Genomic DNA, 26,618 nt, shown 5'->3' on the forward strand with positions numbered 1-26,618 from the left:
GAAACTTGAAGTTCTGGGATGAATGAAAAGAACTTGTCTGACAAATCGGTGGCCATGACCTCAGAGAGCCATGGCAGCAGCAAGAATTCTGCCACCAAGGGCACCTTCTGAAACAAGGCACCAGAACCTTCCCATGACCTAAGAGAGATGTGGCTTCCAAGGGTCAGGGTTAAGACCATTCTACTTCTACAATTTTGATTTTTTTAAAAATTCCTAATTAGACAACTCTTTTAATAGCACCTGGGCTGCCAATCTTGACCTGTTTATGAATAAAGTTCTAAAATGCATGTGATTTGAAATTCCTCCAAACAAGAATCTGAGCCATCACACAGAGATGGGGAAGGCGACATCAAAAGTAAGCAGGCATATCCAAGGCTCCGACACTCTGTATTTAATGCTCAGAAAAACAATAGCCACTCTCTTGGTCATTCCAACACCTAACCATTTTTTTTGCCATTGATTTCTTGGGTGATGTTGACATGCCATTTAAACCTTCCCATATTTCATTTGTTTCATATTTGAAATAAATAAGTCACAGTTTTTTCAGTCAATATCTTCGAGTCAAAGACAGGATTGGACGGTAGAAGCCCATGGGCCATACTCCTGCTATGTTGTTAGTGGTCTGTCTTGATGATGGTCCTGCCAACAAGTCTTGAATCCATTTCCTCCTCCTAGGCTCACTCTTTCAGCCCTTCAGACTTTGTCTATTTATTTTTTACATTGTTTCAGTTGACCCTGGGTGGTCTCTATGCCCCCAACTCAATGGTTGTTAGCAAGAAAGCCATTTTGCTCCCCAGGGAACATCTGGCTAAATATACGGAGATATTTCAGATTGTTAAGACTTGTGGGGTGCTATAGGCATCTACTAGGTAGAAGCCAGGGATGCTGCTAAATACCCTACAACACACAGTGTGCCAACAAAGAAATGTCAGTTCAAGGGGTCAATAATACTGAAGTTAAAAATTGAGCTCCAGTCATATTCGCCTGAATCTGTTCTCCACATACCACCAAATTCGCCTGAATCCGTTTTTCACATACCACCAGAGAGATACAAAAAACAATTCCAGTGACATCATCTCCATACTTGAAACCCTTCAGTGCTTTCCAGTTGCTGTCAGGTTAAATAAGTCACAGAAGACCCATTCTGATCTGGCCCTTTCCTAGCTTTCTACCTCACCTTCAGTATTTCCCTATGTACCCTTTCCTCCAACCACACATGCATTGCTGTGGCTGGAGCAGACCACTCACATCATTGTCTTTCTATCAGTCTTGTCATTTCATTCCACTGCTCACTGATTTTATGGCAGATGCTTCATAGTGACTAAGGGACAAGACACTCTCCCAACAGCTTGAGGCACTGAGATCCTAGAAGCAGGATCTCAAAAGTGAGCATACAGTTCAGTCAGCAGAGGCCGACTTACTCAGCACCTCTGTGATCCACTGTCTTCTCCCCAACCTGCTGTGAGCCTCCAGGGAAGAAGGAACATCTTCATCTGCATAGTTCATAGCAATGTGCCCAGGTAAATATGGTTGACCAGTTATGTGAGTGGCATTTGTTATAGCTGTATTAAGGAATGAATGAATTTCTACCCTTTTTAAACTTTCTTCTTGCTCACACATAAAAACATCTTGAAATAGCAGAATGGAAGGATGAAACAGAATTCATCACACTGTTCGTGCACAAACAGCCAGAAACAGGACTCATCCACAAAGATGGGAAGCACCATCTCAGTTTAGAGCTGTATTCTCTGCTTCTCTTCTCTTTGCATATCAGGAAGACATAAACCTGTAAAACCAGTATTCATCTTGATGATTGTCTGAATACCATTGCCTGATAAAGACAACAGACATGTATGGAATAGAAATTTGACTGGTAGTCACAACAGAATGGTATTGAGAACACAAATCTTCATGTACTCTAGGAATCATGCTTTGAAATTTGTGGTGACTAGGATGACTCTGCTCTTACTCTAGACTGGGAGGATCATTTCACTGTTTGAATAATTAACAATATTTTTGTTTCTACTTGTCTTCCTTTTAAATTTATTCTACCATTCTAGAAGGTTTTTACCTGAGCTTCAAAAATCCATGAAGATGTACTTTAAGGGGACAGACTTCCTAGAGAAAAAATTTTACTAGATATTGACAGAGCTCTTATGAACTTCTAAGAGAGAGACATCGATTTGGCTTCACAGCTGGTGAAAAAAATTAAGATGAATCTTTCAAACAGGGAAAATTGAAAAGACAGTTAATGGATTCCTACTCCATATGATGAAATTTTTGCATTTGTATTGCACTTACATATAATTGTTTGTCTACCATGCATCCTTTTGTTATGTGAAAGAAAAGGCTAGTATTTGGCATTAAAATATCTCTATAGAAAATGGAGCCAATCAATACCAGCGGCGACAGAAACAGTTGGTCTCCTGGTAGGGGGGGTGAGGCACAGACACCCGAGTCTCCTCAATTTGTCGTCGAGCCAGAGGGGAGGAGCCGGGCCACCGCCAGCACCTGGAGCAGGCCCAGCGGCTCGCCAGCGTGGTGACCACGTGACCCCAATTGGAGAGGGGGTGGAGCGGAGCCGCCACACGCACCCGCAAGGTGGGCAGACCCGCGACCCAGTGGTACATGGGCGTGCTAGGAGGGGCAGGGCAGAGCCGCCGCCCGCGCTTGCAAGGTAAACAGACCTGTCACAGACTGGTGGGTCAGGCCAAGTGGCCTGCCAGTGTGGTACACGCGTCACCCCAACTGGAGTAGGGGCAGAGCAGATCCTTCTCCCACGCCTGGATCAGGCCCTGCCGGTGTGGTGGCCACGTGACCCCAATTGGAGTGGGGGTGGAGCGGAACCGCCACCCGTGCCCGCAGGGTGAGCAGACCTGTGACCAACCTGCAGATCAGGCCCAGGGGTCCGCAGGCGTGGTAGGAGGGGCAGGGCAGATCCACCGCCCGCGCCTCCAAGGTAGGCAGACCTGCGACAGACCAGCGGTTCAGGCCCAGGAGCCTGCCGGCGTGGTACACACACCACCCTAATTGGAGTAGGGGCAGAGTAGAGTCGCCGCCCATGCCAGGAACAGGCCCAGCGACCTGCAGACGGGGTAGTCACGACACCCCAATTGGAGTAGGGGCAGAGCAGAGCCGCCACCCGTGCCCGAAAGGTGGGCAGATCTGCGATCGACCAGCGGGACAGGCCCAGTGGCCTGCCGGTACGACAGACACGTCACCCCATTTGGAGTAGGGGCAGTGTAGAGCCACCACCCACGCCTGCAGGGTAGGCAAACCTGCAACTGACCGGCGGATCAGGCCCGGTGGCCTGCGGGCGTGGTACACTCGTCACCCCAATTGGAGTAGGGGCAGAACAGAGCCGCCGCCAGCGCCCAGAACAGGCCCAGTGACCTGCCGGCGTGGTAGCCACGACACCCCAATTGGAATAAGGAGAGAGCAGAGCTGCCGCCCGCGCCTGCAGGAAAGATACGCAAGCAGTATGAAAAGACAAGGAAAGAAAGGACCACAAGCAATGCAGGTCAACGCAACTTTAGAAGAGGTAACAGCTGCAGCAGATGGAATGTCAGATAAAGAATTCAGGATATACATGCTTCAGATGATCTGGAGTATCAAGGAAGACATTAGACAGCAAAATCAGACAATGAAAGATCACTTCGACAATGAATTACGCAAACAAATCCAGGAAGCAAAGGATCAACTATACAGGGAGATAGAGGTTATAAAAAACAAACAAACAGAAATCCTAGAAATGCAGGAAGCAATAAACCAACTTAAAAACTCAATGGAGAATACTACCAGCAGAGTAGAACACTTAGAAGATAGAACATCAGACAATGAAGACAAAGTATTTCAACTGGAAAAGAACATAGACAGCTCAGCAAGACTGTTAAGAAACCATGAGCAGAACATCCAAGAAATATGGGATAACATCAAGAGACCAAACTTAAGAGTCATTGGGATACAGGAAGGTACAGAGCTCCAAACCAAAGGAATGAGCAGTCTATTCAATGAAATAATACGAGAAAACTTCCCAGACTTGAAGAATGAGACAGAATCCCAAATCCTAGAAGCCTACAGGACGCCGAATGTGCAAAATCATAAGAGATCCACACCTAGACACATTATAATGAAGATGCCCAACATACAGAATAAGGAGAGAATTTTAAAAGCTACAAGAGAAAGGAAGCAGATTACATTTAGGGGTAAGCCAATCAGGATAACAGCTGATCTTTCAACACAGACTCTGAAAGCTAGAAGATCCTGGAATAACATATTTCAAACACTGAAAGAAAATGGGTTCCAACCAAGAATTGTGTATCCAGCGAAATTAAGCTTCAGGATGGAAGATGAAATTAAAACCTTCCACGATAAACAAAAGTTTAAAGAATTCGCAGCTAGAAAACCATCTCTTCAAAACATCCTCGGCAAAACATTACAGGAAGAGGAAATGGAAAATAACAATGAAAACCAACAGTGGGAGGTAGGACAGTAAAGGGGGGGGAAAATAATCAAAGAGGAAAACAAACCATGTTTAGTAACAGAAATAAACAAATATGACTGGAAGAACAACCCATATCTCAATAATAACCCTAAATGTTAATGGCTTAAACTCACCAATTAAAAGACACAGGCTAGTAGAATGGATCACAAAACAAGACCCAACAATATGCTGCCTACAGGAGTCGCATTTGATAGGAAAAGACATACATAGGCTGAAGGTGAAAGGTTGGGAAAAATCATATCACTCATATGGACTTCGGAAACAAGCAGGAGTGTCCATACTCATATCAAATAAAATAGATTTCAAGCCAAAGTTAATCAAAAGGGATAAAGAGGGACACTACATACTGCTTAAGGGAACCATACACCAACAAGACATAACAATCATAAATATTTATGCCCCAAACAATGGTGCAGCTATGTTCGTCAAACAAACTCTTCTCAAGTTCAAGAGTCTAATAGACCACCATACCATAATCATGGGAGACTTCAACACACCTCTATCACCACTGGACAGATCTTCCAAACAAAAGTTGAATAAGGAAACTATAGAACTCAATAACACAATTAATAACCTAGACTTAATTGACATATATAGAGTATACCACCCAACATCAAGCAGTTATACTTTTTTCTCAGCAGCACATGGATCCTTCTCAAAAATAGATCATATATTATGTCACAGGGCAACTCTTAGACAATATAAAGGAGTAGAGATAATACCATGCATCTTATCTGATCATAATGGAATGAAACTGAAAATCAACGATAAAAGGAAGGAAGGAAAAAGCATACATCACTTGGAGAATGAACAATAGGTTACTGAATGATCAATGGGTTATAGAAGACATCAAGGAGGAAATTAAAAAATTCTTAGAGATAAATGAAAACACAGACACAACATATCGGAATCTATGGGACACATTGAAAGCAGTTCTAAGAGGAAAATTCATTGCTTGGAGTTCATTCCTTAAAAAAAGAAAAAACCAACAAATAAATGATCTCATACTTCATCTCAAAATCCTTGAAAAAGAAGAGCAAAACAACAGCAAAAGAAGTAGAAGGCAAGAAATAATTAAAATCAGAGCTGAAATTAATGAAATCGAAACAAAAGAAACAATTGAAAAAATTGACAATACTAAAAGTTGGTTCTTTGAAAAAATAAACAAAATCAACAGACCCTTAGCCATGCTAGCGAAGAGAAGAAGAGAGAGAACTCAAATTACTAGCATACGGGATGAAAAAGGCAATATCACAACAGCCACTTCAGAAATACAGAAGACAATCAAAAACTATTTTGAATCCTTATACTCCAATAAATTAGAAGATAGTGAAGGCATAGATAAATTTCTGAAGTCATATGATCTGCCCAGATTGAGTCACGAGGATATAGACAACCTAAACAGACCAATATCAATTGAGTAAATAGAAGAAACCATAAAAAGACTACCAACTAAGAAAAGCCCAGGACCAGATGGGTATACAGCAGAATTTTACAAAACCTTTAAAGAAGAACTAATACCAATACTTTTCAAGCTACTTCAGGAAATAGAAAAAGAGGGAGAACTTCCAAATTCATTCTATGAGGCCAACATCACCCTGATACCTAAACCAGACAAAGACACTTCAAAGAAAGAAAACTACAGACCAATATCTCTAATGAACCTAGATGCAAAAATCCTCAATAAAATTCTGGCCACTCGGATACAAAAACATATCAAAAAAATTGTGCACCATGATCAAGTAGGATTCATCCCTGGGATGCAAGGCTGGTTCAATATACGGAAATCAATAAATGTTATTCACCACATCAATAGACTTAAAAATAAGAACCATATGATCATCTCGATAGATGCGGAAAAAGCATTCGACAAAGTACAGCATCCCTTTATGTTCAAAACTCAGAAAAACTAGGGATAACAGGAACATACCTCAATATTGTAAAAGCAATCTATGCTAAGCCTCAGGCTAGCATCATTCTGAATGGAGAAAAACTGAAGGCATTCCCTCTAAAATCTGGAACAAGACAGGGATGCCCTCTCTCTCCACTTCTCTTCAACATAGTTCTCGAAACACTGGCCAGAGGAATTAGACAGACGAAAGAAATTAAAGGCATAAAAATAGGAAAAGAAGAACTTAAATTATCACTATTTGCAGATGATATGATTCTATACCTAGCAGACCCAAAAGGCTCTACAAAGAAACTATTAGAGCTAATAAATGAATTCAGCAAAGTGGCAGCATATAAAATCAACACGCATAAATCAAAGGCATTCCTGTATATCAGCGACAAATCCTCTGAAATGGAAATGAGGACAACCACTCCATTCACAATATCTTCAAAAAAAAATAAAATACTTGGGAATCAACCTAACAAAAGAGGTGAAAGACTTATACAATGAAAACTACAGAACCCTAAAGAGAGAAATAGAAGAAGATCTTAGAAGATGGAAAAATATACCCTGTTCATGGATAGGCAGAACTAACATCATCAAAATGGCGATATTACCAAAAGTTCTCTATAGGTTTAATGCAATGCCAATCAAAATCCCAACGGCATTTCTTGTAGAAATAGAGAAAGCAATCATGAAATTCATATGGAAAAACAAAAGACCCAGAATAGCAAAAACAATGCTAAGCAGGAAGTGTGAATCAGGCAGTATAGCGATACCAGACTTCAAACTATACTACAGAGCAATAGTAACAAAAACAGCATGGTACTGGTACCAAAACAGGCGGGTGGACCAATGGTACAGAATAGAGGACACAGAAACCAATCCACAAAACCACAACTATCTTATATTTGATAAAGGGGCTAAAAGCATGCAATGGAGGAAGGATAGCATCTTCAACAAATGGTGCTGGGAAAACTGGAAATCCATATGCAACAAAATGAAACTGAATCCCTTTCTCTCGCCATGCACAAAAGTGAATTCAAAATGGATCAAGGAGCTTGATATCAAATCAGAGACACGCCGTCTGATAGAAGAAAAAGTTGGCTACGATCTACATTCGGTGGGGTCGGGCTCCAAATTCCTCAATAGGACACCCATAGCACAAAAGTTAATAACTAGAATCAACAAATGGGACTTACTCAAACTAAAAAGTTTTTTCTCAGCAAAAGAAACAATAAGAGAGGTAAATAGGGAGCCTACACCCTGGGAACAAATCTTTACTCCTCACACTTCAGATAGAGCCCTAATATCCAGAGTATACAAAGAACTCAAAAAATTAGACAATAAGAGAACAAACAACCCAATCAACAAATGGGCCAAGGACCTGAACAGACACTTCTCAGAGGAGGACATACGGTCAATCAACAAGTACATGAAAAAATGCTCACCATCTCTAGCTGTCAGAGAAATGCAAATCAAAACCACCCTAAGATACCATCTCACTCCAGTAAGATTGGCAGCTATTATGAAGTCAAACAACAAGTGCTGGCGAGGATGTGGGGAAAAGGGTACACTTGTACATTGCTGGTGGGACTGCAAATTGGTGCAGCCAATTTGGAAAGCAGTATGGAGATTTCTTGGAAAGCTGGGAATGGAGCCACCATTTGACCCAGCTATTCCCCTTCTTGGTCTATTCCCTAAAGACCTAAAAAGAGCATGCTACAGGGACACTGCTACATCGATGTTCATAGCAGCACAATTCACAATAGCAAGACTGTGGAACCAACCTAGATGCCCTTCAATAGACGAATGGATAAAAAAAATGTGGCATTTATACACAATGGAGTATTACTCTGCATTAAAAAATGACAAAATCATAGAATTTGCAGGGAAATGGATGGCATTAGAGCAGATTATGCTAAGTGAAGCTAGCCAATCCCTAAAAAACAAATGCCAAATGTCTTCTTTGATATAAGGAGAGTAACTAAGATCAGAGTAGGGACGAAGAGCAGGAGAAGAAGATTAACATTTAACAGGGATGAGAGGTGGGAGGGAAAGGGAGAGAGAAGGGAAATTGCTTGGAAATGGAAGGAGACCCTCAGGGTTATACAGTGGAGGGGGTAGAGAGAGAGGAGGGGAGGGGAGGGGAGAGGTGGGGAGGGGGGAGGGGGGAGGATGGGAAAGGCAGCGGAGCACAACAGACACTAGTATGGCAATATGTAAATCAATGGATGTGTAACTGATGTGATTCTGCAATCTGTGTATGGGGTGAAGGTGGGAGTTCATAACCCACTTGAATCAAAGTGTGGAATATGATATGTCAAGAAATTTGTAATGTTTTGAACAACCAACAATAAAAAAGAAAAAAAAAAGAAAATGGAGCCAAATGGAAGCTTCTAATGGAATGGGGTGACAGGTTCAGAGTAAAGCTTACCCAGCCTCCTCTTCACGTCCTAGGGGAACTTCAGAAATGGCCTAGAGTTTTGTATTCCCCTTGCCAACCATTCAACCTCTTTGGTGTAACAACTTTTATTTCTATTTACTCTCTCTCTCTCTCTCTCTCTCTCTCTCTCTCTCTCTTTGTTACTGGGGATTCAACTCAGGGGTGCTCAACCACTGAGCCACATCCCCAGCCCATTTTTAGATTTTATTTAGAGACAGGGTCTCACTGAGTTGCTCAGGGCCTCACTAAATTGCTAAGGCTGGCTTTGAACTCACAATCCTCCTGCCTCAGCCTCCCCACTTCTGGGATTAGAGGTGTGTGCCACCACACCTGGCTATTCTCCATTTTTGCAGATAACATGGAGTCACAATTTCATGCATATGCTATTCTTTCTCCCATTATTTACTGCATTAGTCATCATGTCCTCTCTCATTCTACCTTGAAATAATCATAAACTGTAAGAAAAAAGTGATTTTTCTCTTAAAGCAATATTTCAGGAATATGGGATGAAGCCCATAAAATCATTAGTAACCAGAAGTGAAAAACACAAAACATTTTCTTTCATTTGCAAAACACACATACACAAAGAGAAAGAGAGAGAGAAAAGAAACATGGATCCAGAGACTCATGGTTAAGAAAATTATTTTACTGTGGAACTTACAGCATTAGTTGGAAGGACAGATTAAAAAGGCCATTATAGCCAACCTGTTCTCATAATCACCATATCTTTGTGGCCCAGCTGGATACAGAAGGCATCTTCTGAGATCCCATTCTCCATATGTTTCATGCTTTCTCTCTACCATGGTATTTTTGGTATCTAGTTCCTCAGTTCCCCTTTCTAACCATCAAAGCATTCTCTCAGGAAAATATTTAGTAAAATTCTTCACATTTCAGTGTGAGTTGAATTGGTTACTTCTGCCTCTCTCAAGTGTATTTGTTTTCCAAGATAAACTCTTACTAAGAACTCAAAAAGCTTTTGTGGAAGGAATTCTTGATTTGAGACTGGGGTAAAGGTGATCTTTCAGGGACAAGGAGTCCTGCCCTCTTACATTTCCAAGTATCTACATTTTTAATGATAAAACAAAAAAAATATTGCATTAAAGCTAAGGAAAAGCGTACTATATTTGTATTCAGAAAATCTTACTTTGTGTGCATTTGTTTTTGGTTTACTTTGAAGTTAGTAAGAGTCTGAGATTTGCCTTACCATGTGTCTGAGATTTGCCTTACCATGTATGGTGAGATTTTTCCCTTTCTCTCATGAAGGAGAAGGAAGAAAAAGAGGGGCAATAGAAGGGACAGGAGGAAAGGGAAGAGAATGAGCCAGCACACATATTATCATCTTAAAAAATATAATGGTTTGGGGGTTAAAGTAGGCACCATGTATTTAGTCTGTATCAAAACTATTAGACAAGGTGCTTGTGGAAAAGAGACTAGGAAAATACTGAGGCAAAAAGAGGATGAGCAGCACAGAGATATTTGTGGAGAATTCTTTATAACCACCAACTTAACTGTGATGGAGTAGAAAACATCCCCTTTCAAGAGGACTTTCTGCAATAATGGAAATGTTTTCAGTTTCAGATTCCAGTATGGCAGCCGTCAACCACATGTGGCCACTAGGAACTCGAAATCTGGCTGTGTAATTGAGGAATTGGAATTTTAACTTTAATGGATTTAAACTTGATTTTAAATAGCCTCCATGGCTAGTGGGTACCACATTGTACAGTTTAGGTCCAACACCATTACTGCTTTCCCATGCAATCTTAGAAATATTTGTACCAGTAAAACTTCCAAGAAAAATGGATCGAACTCCCAATATCACACAGACTTCTGACTGAAAAAGAATGTATTTACTAAAACATAGTGTATGGCTCACTGATGCCCCTTACTCAACCCATTTCCCAGCATACATAAAATTGGTGCTTATTTATTCTTCCAAAGCAGATTTCTAGAATGAAGTGGCTGACTTACCTTCACCCAGGGGAAGTTCCTCTTCTTGCTCAATGGGAGAAGGAAGAAGGGGCTGCAGGGGCTCCATGTTAATGATGAGCTGTTTGTTCAAGGAGTGGGAACTGCGACTCTGAGTAATGCTGACTCTGAGAACAGACAAAAGCCAAATAAAGTTGATGTCCTTTGTGAGTGCTGGCCCCTCTCTCTCAGGGGCTACCCAAGCTAAGAAGTGCCTCTAGACACACACAGCAGATTAAGCTAGAAATAAGGGTGACATAAAACTCAAGACCCACCACCCTTCTTGCCCTTAAGATCCTGACAAACATCTGTGTTCCAATGCGACCCAGTAAAAGAAAATGTAGTTCCCCAGATGCCATCAGACCTGGGCATGTCAGATGAAGATGTGAACATTTTAAGAAGATACAGGAAACATAGGTGTCAGCTATCACTGAACTAGATATGCAGAAAGGTGAATGAAGGGTGTGGCTCAGAGGAATAGAACAAGCACCAAAAGACCCTGCCAGATGGATGGCACAGATGTGCTACAGCTCCAAGTTATCTTTCTGTAGCTGGATGTCCAGTGATTAATATTCCCATTCACCCTTCTCACCAGCCAGCTATGAAATACAGGTCTGTTCCTCCTTTGGGAAGGAACATTCACACCAGTAGCTATGGCAACAGCAGATGGCAAGGAAACTGTTTAGGTGTCCATCAAAACTATTGCCTGACAGCTGGGGAGCCTGTTTGCACTGCCTGCTGCAAGGAGACCAGCTGTCTGTCCTGCCAGACAAGGAGGTGGGGACCTGCAGGTGGATGACTGGCACCCTTCTCCTCCCCTGTTTCCTGTCAAAACCAAAACCAACAATTCCTTCTAAGATGTTGTCAAATGTCTCCTGCCCTTTGAAGCCTTCCTGGATGGCTCCTGACAACAGAGACAAAGACTCACTCTCTCCCTCCCTCCCTCTATCACTTTCCCATGCTGCTCTCTGTTCTTTCACAGCTATCTGCATGTCACCTCTGTCTCTGTGCAGTTATTGGTGTACTGAGCATGCTCTGCCTCCATAAGCACCATAAGGGCAGAGAGTGCTGACCTGGCCATCTCTGTCTGCCCTAAGGTGTCTTGTTTGGCATTGTGTTAAGGATGCTCAGGTTTAAAGCCAAAGTAAACTAAGTGTAATCCTGGTTTGGCATATTGTCATTTCACACTGGCATAGGTGCTCCCAGGCCTGGTGGAGGGACTGCCTTCTAGCCTGAGCTCTTCTGTTAGACCTGGGATGAAAAGGGGAGGAACAGGATGTCTTTTAGCATCTTGAATTAACAGATGGAACTAACTAGAAGAAATTTCTAGGAACTTGCTTAATCACGGAGTCCTTTGCTTCCTTACCTCATTCCTCAGCCACTTACAATATAGCTAACATGTATGAAGGTCTGCCTTGGCCTGGCAGGGGTATAGCTCCCCTGCTGCCTTAAGCAACTCACTGTCCAGAACCAGGATTTTCAAACTTTTTTCTCTGAGAACTGCATTATGAAATGCAGGAAGGCCCACAATGAAAATAAGTGTTTGATGAGTGTTTACCCACAGCTATGTGTGATTTGCTTTTTTTTTTTTTTTAAATCTATTTTATTTTGTTTGAAGTGCTGGCCTTGAGTTTTCATGGGATTTCTTCTGTCCCTGTGGTCATTAATGACTGTGATTCTGTCTATCCTAGTGCAACACATTGCTATGCTTTGCATAGATTTTCTAGCTTTCTGACTTCTGAGATGTCCATTGTTTTAATCAGCTTTTTGGCTACTATGACAAAAAGACCTGACAAGAATAATTTTAAAAAGGAAAACTTATTCTGGGGCTCATGGTTTCAGAGATCTCAGTTCATAGATGGCCAACTCCATACTTCCTGAGATGAGGCAGAACATCATGGGGAAGGGTATAGAGGAGGAAAGTAGCTGGAAACATAGCCTCAGGAAGCAGAGAGAGAAAGAAAACACCCCCCCCCCCCATGGACAAAATAAATCCCCTAAAGGAAAAATCCTCAGAGACATATCTCCTTTAACCACATCCAACCTGCTTTCTGTTTCCATTCAATTAATCCCTATTGGGGATTAATTCATTAATTATGTTAAACCTCTTACAACCCAATCATTTCATCTCTAAACTTTCTTGCATTGTTTCACAAATGAGCTTTTGGGGGACACCTCACATCTAAACCCTAACACCCATAGATTAATTTCTTGCACAAAACAACCCTGATTTTTTTTGCCCCATGACTGACCATGCCAACCACTTAAGCTGGCAACTCTTCTTATCTCCGAAAAATCACTGTTTATGCTACAATGATGGGTCCTTAGCAAGTCTTTGTGAAGAGTCTTTGATTGCCCATCAGTCCTCCTCCCAACATTCTCTGGCTGAAGATTGCAAGCATTCTCCTGCCTCAACCAATATTGCAATGTCCAGCAAATGGCTGGTTTGGGGACAGATTTACCTTCGAGACGTGGGTCATCCTTAACACTGATGGTCAGGAAGATGCTGGCTCAGCCCCTACACTCACAGTCCCCAGGCGCTCCACTATAGTAAGGCCCATAGCTACTACAGGGGCTTAGAGATCTGCCCAGGGTTGACCAGATGGTACCTGTAGGGAATTACAACCCTGAGACTCTCCAGTAACAGAATACAGAGAGGAACATTATTTAGACTCAGACAGACACAAAGGTGGCTATGACTAGGGATTTCCCTGGAGCACAAATAATCCAGGGCTTCAAACCATGATATTATGATAGGTTGGGGGACAAAGCAAGCAAAATGAGGAAACAAATCCAAGTTTCCTACCTTTCCCCACTGCTATGGTCTGAATGCTTATGTCCCCTTAAAATTCATTTGTTGAAATAACCTCCAATGTGATGGTACCAAGAGGTAGGCCTTAAAAGAAGTCTGAGGATGCTTATTTTTGCCTTCTACCATGCAAGGACACAGCAAGAAGATACCATCTGTGAGAAAACAGACCCTCACCAGACATCAAATCTGCCAGTGCCTTGATCATGGGCTTCCCAGCCGATGGTATTTTGTTATAGAGAAATATAGAGAGAAATAAATTATAAAAAATAGAGAAATATTTTTTCTTCTTTATAAACCACCCAGCCTATTATATTTTGTTATAACAGCTCAAATGCACTAGTATACCTACCCACCTCCTTTAGTCTAAAATTTCCTTTTTTTCCGCCTCATTTTCCCTTTGCAGATTTGTGTGTGTGTGTGTGTGTGTGTGTGTGTGTGTGTCTTAAAACATTAGGTTTATTTGCTCAAAATTCTGGAGTTTGGAAATAGAAAATCCAAGAATTTCCAGGACCCTATTCCCTCTAAAGCCTACAAGAGAGGATCATTCCTTGCCTCTTCCAACTTCTGGGAGCCTTAGATATTCCTTGGCTTGTGGCAGCATAACTCTAATCTTCTTTGCAGACTTTTAAAGGTGCCAAGGCTTCTTTTATTGTGAGAGCTCAAGAGCACAGTTGTTCTATGATAATATAATACCAGAATCTGAATGGCCCTTTTTTTAAGCTAAGAAAGTGATTTGTATACACTTGATCTCATCATTTTTTTTCTCTGTATACTTGTAAAATAGGTAAGGTAAATACCATATTTACAGATGACGATGAGGTTATATAACTTAACTAAAGACACAGGGCCTCCATGATCCAAACAAGGCCCCACTGCTTAAAGTCCCACCTCTCAACACCAGTGCACCAGAACCATGGCTCTATAACATGAATCCTTGGAGACACACCCAGTGTTACATTTAGAGAAGAGATATCCCCCAAAATCTCATGTGTGGGACAATGAAAGAATGTTCAGAGGTGAGATGATGAGATTATGAGAGCTGTAACCTGATCAGTGGATTAATCTACTTGAATGGATTGACTGGGTGGTAACTGTAGGCAGATGGAGTGGACTGGAGGAAGTGGGTCACTGGGAGCATGCCTTTGGGGTTTATATTTTGTCCCTGGTGAACAGAGCTGTCCCTCTTCCTGCTTTCCTCCATGGCACCCTTCGCCTCACCTCCGGCCCAGAGCTGTGGAGTCATTAGACCAGGGTCAGAACCTAAGAAACCATGAGCCAAAGTGAACTTTTCCTCCTCTAAGCTGTTCTTGCCGGGTCACTTGGTCATAGTGGTGGAAAGCTGACTAAAACACCAAGCCTTGTCATGAGGTAAACTTGTTCTATGACTGGGTCTCCCCAGGCCAGGCCAAGACACAGGTCAGGGAACTCCATTCTCAGAATCCACCCGTCTGTCAGCTGACTATGAAAAAGGCCTGACCCACTTTGTAGCCCACTCAAGTGTAAAAAAGTCTCCTAGAAGACTGCCACAAAGAACGCTATTAAAGTTGAAAGGTTTCCTTTGGGAACTGCAAAAGTTGATTCTAATGCTGGAAAACATGGTTTGTATTAAACTATTTCCTGGTTTTTCTCAAATATGCTTTTAAGATAGGCATGAAAAATACCATGTTTACAGATAAGGAAACCAGGGTTATATAATACTTACATGGACCCAAAAATGGTGGCATAAAATAGAGAGGTAGAATGAAGCTGCAGAAGTTCTTTCACCACTTCTTGGAATGCTGGCCTTGCTAGCAAGCCTCCAAAAACTTCATCCACAGGAATACTAATGCAAATGTATCTTTCAGATCCTACCTTCCCATTTTTGGATAAGAGATGATAACACTATCAAAACATACAATTGTGTGGCATTTTATAACTTCAAAATACTTGATTTTTAATCCTCCCAACAAAATCTAGGAAAAGCAATATATAAATCTCATTTTATACCTGGGCAAACTGATGATTTGGGAAGCTGAGTGACTTACCCAAGGCTGTAAGCTGGGAAGCAATACAGCCAAGACTAATGTGCTTGATTCAGATATAAATGCTGCCTGTGAGAAGCCTGGTGGTGGCTGTCATGTCCAGGTGACTGGCACAGTCAGCCCTGTGCTCAGTGAGCTTTGGCCTGTGTCAGATCGGGAGAGTGATTCTACCCAGTAACCAACCCAGGAGAGTTTTGCTTGTGGATCTTCTCATCAATAAATGATCAATGACCTAACATCAGAGTTAACTTCGCTCCTTTTTTTTGAAGAAACAAGAAAAATTCCAAGACATTATTCTCAGTCTGTTTCTGTCTTTCTGTACACACACCTCAGAAGTAGGAGTCCATGAACCTGTCATTGTTTGATGAGTAGAATCTCAGGTGTGAGGAAAGATGCTTAATTAAAGCCTTATCATCACCATTCTATACTAACAGTCATCTCTGGATGCCCACCATCAGAGGAGAGCTCATTATTTGACAGCCATAACAAAGAAGCTGAAATAATTTGAAAATAAAATAATTGTCTAAGACAAACAATTTTCTACCATGCAGCTGGCTACTTGCTGGGAAAGAGGATTTGCCAGCAGGAAAGTATCACATATCATTACTGCTCCAACCACAATGCTGCCTCTGGGGAGGTGAAGTTTGACAGTGCAGCATCTTGGACAGACTTCAGATCTAAAAAAATAATGGGGCTGAGAACACAGTTCATCCACAAAAGAAAATAACAGAGGTGCTACTGTTACCTTCACAGTTCATGAATTCATTCAACAAACAAGTATTGCATTCTACTATACACCAAGCACTGGGTTAAGAAATGGAGAATATGAAGAGGACAAAGAGGGACAGAGCTTTGGCCTACCAGAGCTTGCTTTGTTTAAAACCATTACATTAAGCAAATTCTTCCCAGTACTATCAGAGATTTAAGGGATGCTGACAAAGAACCAAGGACAAGAGAGGCTTCCTGAGGATGTGAACTTAGTAGTCTTTCACATACAGATGAAAGGGGGTGGTAGAAGACAAAGAAAGAGCATGAAAATCAGGCCTCAAAAGCCTGTGAGTCCTTGTTTGTAGTAATATCTTGGGGGATTTTAAAAGTTTCCAGAAAAGAGAAATGGAATTGATTGATGCCTCAGGCTGTATTCATTTCCAGCACCTTTTTGGTGGTTCAGTGCCCTCCAAGAAAAGCTTTCACTCGGGCCAAGCTGCTCCCTTCACCCTAATACCATCGGAGAGCACAGCTACTCAAAGTGTGGTCCATGGACCAGCCAAAGGGCCATCACCTGGGAGCTTGTTAGTAATGCAGACTATTGAACATCATTTGGCCTTTTGAATCAGAATCTGATTTTAAAAGGATCCCCAGGTGATCCTGTGCAAGTTAAGGCTTCAGAAGCCCTGAGCTAGGAAGTCTTGATTTCCTTAAATTATTAAAACCTCAATTTATAAGAGAAGTATTTCAAAAAATTATTTTTTGATCTCATTAACCACCCATAGAGCAAGACACTGGAACTCTAGACCTGCATCTGCTATACCAAATATGAGTTGGATAAATAATTTCACTTGTCCAAGTCTCGAGTTTCTGTCAATAGAGTGGAAGCAATAAAACTAGGTGAGGTCTGAAGTTATTTCCAAAGCAAAGATTCTGGATAAGAAATGATGTGTTTTATCATTGCTGCTGCTTCTTTTCTACACTGTGCTGAATGATCACAGTTTAGGGCAGGGGAGGAACTCATTGATGGGTGGGCCATCAGATGTTCAGGTATTACAATGAGGTGCCCCCAGCCAAGTTGTTCCACCTTCCCCAGCCCCTCAGTTTTCTCTTGCCTCTTAAAGCCAAGGGACTGGTTTTGCAGATGCATGTGACAGCTCCCCACTGCAAGCAGGGTTCAATTATAATTTGTATACATCTGCATAGGATCTCCTGTAGACTGTGGTTCTGCGCCCCTCTTTGGGAGAGGAGAGAAGTGCCATTTAGATACCCATGCCAGACTGGCCTACCCTCATTTCTGTGGGACTACAGCCTCTTCCTGCCCACAATCCTGAGGGACAAGAAGTGGCACCCAGCTTACATTGCCACCCTGGAAATGGAAGAGACTCAGCAAACCTGGGCATAAAGGAAACACCTCTGGGTTCCAAAGATGGAGAAAGAAGGACAGGTGCCAACCAGCATGTGGGGAATTCACTAAGGAATTTGGCTCACGATGGTCTTGCCTTAAAAGAGGGGAAGCACCATGATATGAAAGTTCAGCTTTAAGATATTTAGCATGTTTGAGGTTGAGCATATTCAATAGGTTGTGTAAATTGTGGTGGTGTGAAGTTCAGTTTGGTCAAAACAATATTTAATTCCTAAAAATTATCCTAGATAGTCACCTTAATGAAGATGTTGCACCCTCAAACTGATAACAACTAGACCCTCCTTCCTGTAGGTGTACCTTGGGAGTAAAGGGCTCAGTGACATGTGAGCCTCTTCCCTCATGTGAAATAGTCTAAAGGAGTCCAGCCAATGGGAACTGACCACATCTGATGAAGGAGACAGAAAATTAGGCAGTTCTAAGAGGACAGAACACCAGAGCTTGGCCAAGAGATATCAGGCATCCTGCTTGCTCACATGACACTCCATATCTAATCAATATCTCTTCCCAGACTAAGTGACTCAAAAGGGAGCCCAGGTGCACCCATGCCACAGTCCAGCCAAATCTGTCTACGGGAGATTTCTAGGGATGTGAAAGAGTTTTTAATTAATTAAGTTAATTTCTTAAATTACACACAGGGGTATTATCAAGAATTTGAAAGAATCAGATTTGCTTTTCCTTTTTTTTTTCCTTTCAGTGTTTGGCAGGTGCTCTACCACTGAGATACCTCTGCAGTTCATGGAAAAACCAGCTTTTCAATCCCTCTGTCCATCTTTGAAACCATCTGAACCAGAAGGGACCAACCCACTCACCTGTGTACCTCTGGAGGCTCCCTCTGGATTTTGGAGCTCGCCTCTACCACCTCTTTGGCAACTTTACCACTGTGAAAGACAAAAATACAGGTATGTGCAGATGCTCAGAGGAAGAGAGAACACATTTTTTTTTAAAATTTCACAGTGGTCTGAGACAGCTCAAAGTATTAACTCTTTCTCTTATTCCACAAAGGGAACTTAGTATGGAGGTCAAGGGTCTTTTGAGAGCATAAGAGCTCAATGAAGTGGAAATGAATGGAAGCACATAAACCTAAGTGGATTTATTTTTGAGCAAAACATGCAAATGTAAATAGCCATCCCCACTCCAACCCCACCAACTGCAATGGGATCAATGGTACCCACCTATATCGAAATCTACTTCCTTTAAAAAATATCTTGCTGCTTGACACTGTCTTGATCTGACTGGATTTCGCATACCTTTAAGAAAAAGCAAGGCAGAATGGGTAATGACATTGAAAAATCCAAGTAGGACATTACTGTAGAACTGTGGTAATCAGATATTTTGACAGCAAGAAACACATTTTATATTGTGACTCAGCATGCACAAATAGAAACTGAAAGAAAAGTTTTACAAAAAAAAAAAAATACTTTTTCTTGTATTAAATCTGATGCCATCACTGGTATCCTCCAATGTCATTTCCCTTCATTCTTTCTGAAGTCTGGTCATGGCCCATATGTTTGATTTTACAATCCCTTAGTAGCTAATGGACTACAAAACGAACTAGGCAATATTGATGATCAATAGGGATTCTGTGTCAATACTGCAACAGAAAACAGCTTTCTGGCAACAAAGACCATTCTGTGCTACAAAGAACTCTCTGCACACTGCCCAAGCAAGAACAAGGGGCCATGTCACCACAAGCATGGTCACTGGCTTCTGTTTCACCATGACCCAGTGCCCTTTCAAAGAATCCACTCCAGCAGATGACTAAGATACACAAGGGACAAGAAGCCCAGACAAGCACTGACTCAGCACCTCTGAGCCACACTCATAAAAAAGAACAGAACAACACTCAAAAACAGCCAAGAACATGGACTGCCCTGAGGCTGAACATAGGGCCCTAAATTACCCTGACAGCTGGGGATACCTCTGCAGAGGTCCTTTAAGCCTTATGTAATTAAGTCCAAAAGGTCTCCCAGAGTTTGAGATGATTTAAAATATCAATAGTCACAAAAAAATCTCTAAAACACACACAAAACAAATATGTTCTATAGGATTCTGAGTAAACACACACACAAAGCCAGGGCTATGGCTAGAAGTTTCTAGGCAGGCAGTAGTCACCACTTGTGAGCCTCCTGAAGCTTCACTCATTGGCTCGTGAGTACTGACCCTGCTTGATCTGTGTACCAAGCTAAGCCCAGGGAAGACACATGCTCTCTGCATTCATGGGGTGCAAGATCTAGAGGAGAAATGAATATAAATCTAGTAGCCATGTAAATAAATGTAAATGACAAGCTGTATGGCTTGCTATGAAGGAAAAGTTACAATGACAACATGCAGGAGAAGGACTGATCTGCTCTGGGGTACCAGAGAAGGTGTCCAAAGGAAAGGACACTAGAGCAGAGATTCAGGGGCTAGAAGGTATTAACTGGGGACTGTGGTGGTTGGTTGTGGGTGCCTGGCAGAAGGGCAGAAAGCTCAAAAGCCCTCAGCCTAAGCATTTGCAGAACTAAAAAAACCTAGTGTATTTCCCCAAGTTATTACTACACACTTTCTTTCTTTCTCCTCTCTCTCTCTTCTCTCCTCCCTCCCCACCCCTCTCTCTTTCTCCCCCCCCCACAATTTTCTAATGAAGAAAGAAAAGTGAATGTACAAGACGAATGAATGGAAAAAGAGGGAGAGAGTCCAATTTTGCAGGACCAGACCTTAAGTCATCCTTGTTAAGGAATTGGGACATTATTCAAAGAACAATAGAAAAGCCATGGTAATAATCTTTTGCAAAAACAAACAACAACAACAAAATCCTTGCCCTTTCCTCTCTCCCCCTCTATCCTGAGATCCATACTTTGGCAGGTCCTGATAGGACACGAGACCACACCCAACTGAGAGGATAAAAAGGCCCAGTAAAACACACTTAGATGGTCCAGGCTGGGTCCTCTGGCTTCTGTGAGGACATACCTGCTCCAAGTCCATCTGCACCATCTCCATCTCCACTCCCACCTTCTCTATTGAAGTCCAAGGGAAGGACAGTTGCTGTCCCCATTTCCTTTGGCATGGCTGTTATTCCCATACCCACAGAGGTGGCAGAAGGAGAAAGCCTTTAAGAAACCACTTTATTATTTTTAAAATTTTAAAATTCTATGTCCCTAAGGATCTTGAGGCAAAGTGGTCTGCTAAAAAGTAAATGAATCAGAGCCTTAAATGGGTTTTGGAAATTTAAACTCAACACTGCCCATTTTACAGAAGTGACCCCTAAAGTTAGCACACTAGTCAATCTCCCAGCTATAGGGGCCTGGTGGGAGAGGTGGCAGCTACCTTGACACCCATTCAGCCTTCGCTCTGTCTTTTCCAGGCCCTGTGAGGAGGCCACAACCTTCCTCTTAGGCCTAGGATGGCCTCTTGTAGGGAGGCTGTGGCTATACACTGCCTCTCCAGAAAACCCTCAGAGCAACCCAGGAAAAGCAAGTTAAAAGATGCATTTCACAGAGAAAGCTAACGGCTATCTGCTCAGGATGAGAGGAGAGGAAAAAGCATTGGCTTCTTCCCAGCAGGTGATTCTCCTGGATGACTATTTGTGTCATTCAATTTGCTGGAGAGAGTCACCATCAATTATCTACCCTCTCAAATGTCTGGGTAGGCTCCTGGGATGCCTCAGTTGATATCTTCAATGGAATATAATGGGAGTTTAATCTAAGAGCTCAAACAACATAAACCCACCGTGAATTGGGAAACAAAGACCACAGGAAGGAAGGGAATGAATAGGGGAACAAGAAAGGTGAAATGGTGAGTGGAAAAGCTAAACAAACCCAATATGCCAACTCCTGAACATGACAGGGCAAAAGCCCCACTTGGAGCAGGTCTTAGAAACAGAGGTCTTCCAGCTTGATCGTTCGTGATTGTGATTCAGTAGGTCTGGAGAGGAATTTGTGTTTTAATCAAATATCCCAAGGTGATTCCAAGGCAGCCCACTTGCATTTGAGAACCTCTACCTCCCCAGATTCCCCTCAGTTAACCCAAGAGATGAATTTCACCTGAAAGAACAATAGCCTAGAACCTTGGTCACATCAGGTCGCTTTCCTGAGTCTCGGTTTCTCCAGGTATTTCTAAAGGAAGAGGGTATCGTAATACCTACTTCATAATGCTCTGAGGAGGGGTACATGAGATTCAGTTATTTGAAAGTGCCTAGCAGGTGCCACGTCGTTATGTGATAGTTTTCCTCCCTTCCTCCCCACCTGCCTTCACTCTTTTCCTCCATAATACTACTCTCTAAACCTCTGCAGGGTAAGAAGCTACCAAAGCCAATCCCCCAAATCCCCAGAGGGAACCACCTTGTAAACACTGAAAATAAAGAGCCCTAACTCCAGCCTACATGTTCCAGGCCCTCTGTTTATCAGGCTTTACCATCACCAGCAAGCCCAGGGGAAGAGCCTCTTCCCACCCAGTGCAGTGGAATGAATCTGCAACCTACTTAGAACAGCAGCTCACTTTCCTCCAGTTTTCTGCCTTCTTCTCTGCCCTTTCTCACTTCCACCCCCAACTCCCCATCAAAATCTCAAGCCAGAAGCATAACTAAGCTCAAGCATCTGACCTTACAGGGAAACCCAGGTAGTCTCTGCAGGACTGACCTCCCTGGGCCCTGGTCTCCAATTTCTCCCCTGGTACCTGCTATTCCAGGGGCTGGGGATGGAAGTCAGTGTTGGGTGCTAGGACACTGGGTAGTATTCCAAGAGGCCACCTCTAAAATTAATAATACATTTCCCATTTTTCAATGTTTCCCCATGGGTAATAATAACATTTGTTACTATTGAGCCCTTACTGTGGGCCATGCTCCATCCAAAGCACCTTAAACATATTAATTTGTTTTATCCTCACAGCTCTCCCCCAGGAGGAAGCAGACCACATTAAGGAGACTGAGGCACAGAAGGGTTACCTATTGTCACATGATAAAAGCTGAGGAACCAGGCTGCAAATTCAAATCTGTCTGATTTTAGTATTTTAAAAATCAGGCTGAGCCAGACAGGCTCTGAAATTCTAATGAGCATCAGAATCACTCTTTTCCAAGCACAAGTTTCTGATTGAATAAGTCTGAGGCAGAGCCCGGAAGTCTGCATTTCAAACAAGTTCCTGGAAGTGATAGTGCTGATCCAGGGATCCTATTTGGAAAACCACCAGATTACCGCAGAGTTTTCAACCTACAGATACACATTAGCACCACCTGGGATGCCATTATCACCACCAAAGCCAGAGCCCTCATGCAGATTCACACTGTTCAAAATAACACCTGTATTGAGGTACAATCCATACACCAAAAAGCTCACCCTTTTAGATTGTACACTTTGGTGGGTTTTAGTATAATTCACACACCTGAAAATAGGATCAAAAATTAATCATCACCATTGAATACTAAAACATTTTGATCAAAATGAACCCCTCTGTGACCACTGGCAGTCATTCTTGTTTCCTCTCCTTACATCTTCCACCTTTAGCCCTAGGCAACCAGTCTTCTACTTTCTGTTTCCATGTATCTGCCTATTCTTGGCATTTCATACCAATAGAATCATATAATATTTGTAAAATGGCTTCCTTCACTTTGAATAAGGTTTCCAAGGTTCATTCATGTTATACCATGTATCTGTATTTCATTTCTTTTATGGCCGAATAATATTCTATTGTGTGGATATGCCACATTTTGTTCTTGCTTTCTCCACTCCTCTGACCCCTTCCTTAGTAAATATCCTGACCCTGCCTCCAGCTCTGACCACCTGGCACTATGTGTTTTAATGGTTTCATCTGGCACAGCAAAGCCCTGTTCTTATTTCCTGGGGAGGGGGGTTTGTTCCTTTTGTTTGGTCATTTGAACATTTGGGTTGTTTCCACTTTGTTCACCTATTATGAATAATGTTACTATGAACATTGATATACAAGTTTTGGTGAAAACTTAGACTATGATTCTAGTAGGGTCGGATCCAAGGATCCAGCCATTGGTGTCTTTTAAAAGTTCCCCCTGGTAGTTCTAATGAGTAGTCATGGGTGAGAACCGCCAGTTAGAACTTTATTACTTAAAGTGTAGTCTGTGGACCTGCATTTATAGTATTATAGCATCACCTGGAAACTGTATTCTCCATTTTAACAAGATCTCCTGGTGATTCAGGTGCTTGATAAAGTGAGCGAGGTACCAATGGAGGAAGCTATTCTGGGATCAATTTATCCTTTCTTATATTATTGTTCCTCTAGCACCCCAAATTCCCAATGAGAAATTAAGGACTGCCTTTATCCCCTGCACGTAATTCCATATTAAATGGGGACAGGGAGTATCATTTGTGCTTCCACTGGGCCTCGGTGCCTAGCACTGAAGACACCAGAGAGCTACTGACTCCTTTAAAGCATCAGATGTCCTTTCAATGAACCAGTAACCGGTAACACTGAGCTCCAGCCCCCTGGAGCTGGTGGCACCTAGACAACACATGGTATAAAAGAAGCTCTTAAATGGTGATTAAGTCTGTGCTAGGGATCCCTGGGATCTGGAGTAAACAGGAAAGTCAGAGTTTCTGCTTCTGGGCGCTGTTCCCAGGCAGCAGATCTCAGAGCCAGAATTTTCAAACTGGATCGGTGGCCCTGAGCCAGCTGACAACCAGCAGCACATTCATGTCTTTAAAGTACCCTGGGGAATTCCTAGGCAGCAGCCATCAGGACTCCCTGTTCCCATGGCAAGTGGAGTAAAAATGGAAGGAGAAAACCAGCCCCAACCCAGGAAACAAGATTAGGGCCTTGCTCTGCCAGCTGTGCCAGTCACACAGACTTGGAGGCGCGGCCAGGACCTCTGTCTTCCTGGACAAGGGCTGGAGTTGCATTGGAAGCAGGCACCACCCCTGAGGTGGTTCACAGAACCAGAGCCCTGTGGAGTCAAGGGGACTGGGCTGTGTATCCAACTGGTGCTCAGATACTTTCATCATTTCAGAGGGGAAATAATAATGGTCATATCAGCACCTGCCATTTATCCACGGTTTTTGTGCCTAGCAGCACCAAACAGTGCAAGGCAGGTTATTACCACTGAATTTGATAGATGAAAAGTAAAGACAAGGCTCAACAGTTTTAGGGATTTGTTCCAGGTCACACTGCTGGTAAGTGACAAGATCAAGCTTCAAACCCAAGCCTGTTTACTTTCAAAGCATACACTTATTATGCTTTGCCACAGGAAAGCATGCAAATGCACACCTGAGTTCCAGTCCCCTACAGATTAAGACTGAAGGCAGCAAGCACTTCAGAGCCTTGCCCAAGGTCACACAGCTGGAGAACAAGCAATATCTTCCCTTCTTCCTAAGAACAAGGAAGATTATGTGATTATGGAGGAAAAGCAAAAAGTTATAGAAAATCTCAGATCAGCACAAATGCTCAGGTTTTAGAAGTCCTAATGAGAAAGGCGGGGTAGCATGGCCTAAAAAAGACACAAGGACTCGGTCAGTGGCACACAGTCTGTCATGTGTGCTGACAGGTAAACTCTCTGGGTCTTCTGAAGCATCAACAAATGTCTGGAAGGGATTTCTTGGACTGTCTGGTTGGTCCTGTTAGTGACAGAATGGTCAGACTGGCCTCTGTGCTGCCTGGCCGCTACTTCACCTACCCCAAAGTGTGCAAAACAGATTCCCTGGACTGTACTTTTTTCCTCCCTCTATCCTCTCTTTTCAGCACCACTTTGCCTTTACTTCATTCCATCTGTCAGCTGGTTTTTCCACACATGATGAAACAACATGTGTGAAAAATAATGAATTAATGTCTCTAAATTATTCTTTGATAGGGAGTTCTTTGATAGGACCCTATGATTTCACTATGATTCCAAGATGGTGCCAAAGTCCCTCCCAGTAAGACTCACTGAGAAGGCTCTGAAAGAAAGCTTCTACTCCTTCCTCACACAGAATGCCTGTGAATCATCAAGAGTGACATCATACCTACACCACATCCCTTTTTCAAGATGGTGGAGCCTCCATATCTGGCCCAAGTTCTCCTTGCTCTTCATTTCCCTACATGCTATGTCATCTACCCTCTGCTCAGTCTTGTATAGCCACTCATCTTGCTAAAATGTGTCTTCTACTTTCCTGCCTTGGTCCCTTACCCGGGCCAGGATGTCCTTCCTCCACCTGAGGGGATCTTCAACCCCTTAGAAGCCCCAGCAGCAAAACTCATGCTCTCCTCGGAAGTCCCCCTGTCATTTTATTTTCAGTCCCCTTTTGGTCTCTACCATGAAATTAAAATCTCCTAAAGATAGGAACCATGCCTTATCAATTTGACCCAGTAAATACATTTTCTTTCTTTTTTTTTAAATGGTTAATTCTTTTTTTTTAATATTTATTTTTTAGTTATCGGTGGACACAACATCTTTGTATGTGGTGCTGAGGATCGAACCCGGGCCGCACGCATTCCAGGCAAGCGCGCTACCGCTTGAGCCACATCCCAGCCCCTACATTTTCAATGCCTATAATCTTCAGGAAATACTCAGAAAAGAAGACTCAGAGAGATTAGAGCTATAAATGCATATATAAATATAATAAAAGAGTGCTATATCTATCTTGTCTTTGCCTTATTTCTTGACTCCATTTATCAACTCCTTCATTTACAAGAAAACATTAACTCAAATAGCTAACTCAATGTTTTTAAACAGGAAGCAGCCATTCCATCAAAGGAAGAACCGAGGAGTTCCAAAATCTTAAGGCTCCAAAAACTGTCAGTTCCTCAAATGGGTAAATATGGGATTACCCTCTGGCCCAGCAATTCCACTCCAGGTATAAAACCACATAAAAATGTATGTGTGGATATTCATTGTAGCATTCTTCATAACAGCTCAAAAGAGAGAGCAACC

The 26,618-nt window shown here is 42.4% G+C and overlaps 1 protein-coding gene across 2 annotated transcripts in view; it reads right to left on the reverse strand.

The window, feature by feature from the left end:
- Nucleotides 1-26,618, reverse strand: part of Frmd3 (FERM domain containing 3) — a 257,160-nt gene that overhangs the window by 32,577 nt on the left and 197,965 nt on the right. For both annotated transcript variants that reach the window (XM_046462436.2, XM_046462435.2), the window contains exons 11-13: nucleotides 18,946-19,020; nucleotides 18,583-18,651; nucleotides 10,810-10,934 (exon numbers count right to left, since the gene is read on the reverse strand). In XM_046462436.2, the coding sequence (XP_046318392.1) occupies nucleotides 10,810-10,934; nucleotides 18,583-18,651; nucleotides 18,946-19,020 (269 nt within the window). The remainder of the gene's footprint in view (nucleotides 1-10,809; nucleotides 10,935-18,582; nucleotides 18,652-18,945; nucleotides 19,021-26,618) is intronic.

This window comes from Marmota monax, unplaced genomic scaffold, assembly GCF_021218885.2.
Source record: "Marmota monax isolate L192 unplaced genomic scaffold, Marmota_monax_Labrador192_F-V1.1 WCK01_AAM20220418_F8-fsc00336, whole genome shotgun sequence".
Taxonomy (NCBI): domain Eukaryota; kingdom Metazoa; phylum Chordata; class Mammalia; order Rodentia; family Sciuridae; genus Marmota; species Marmota monax.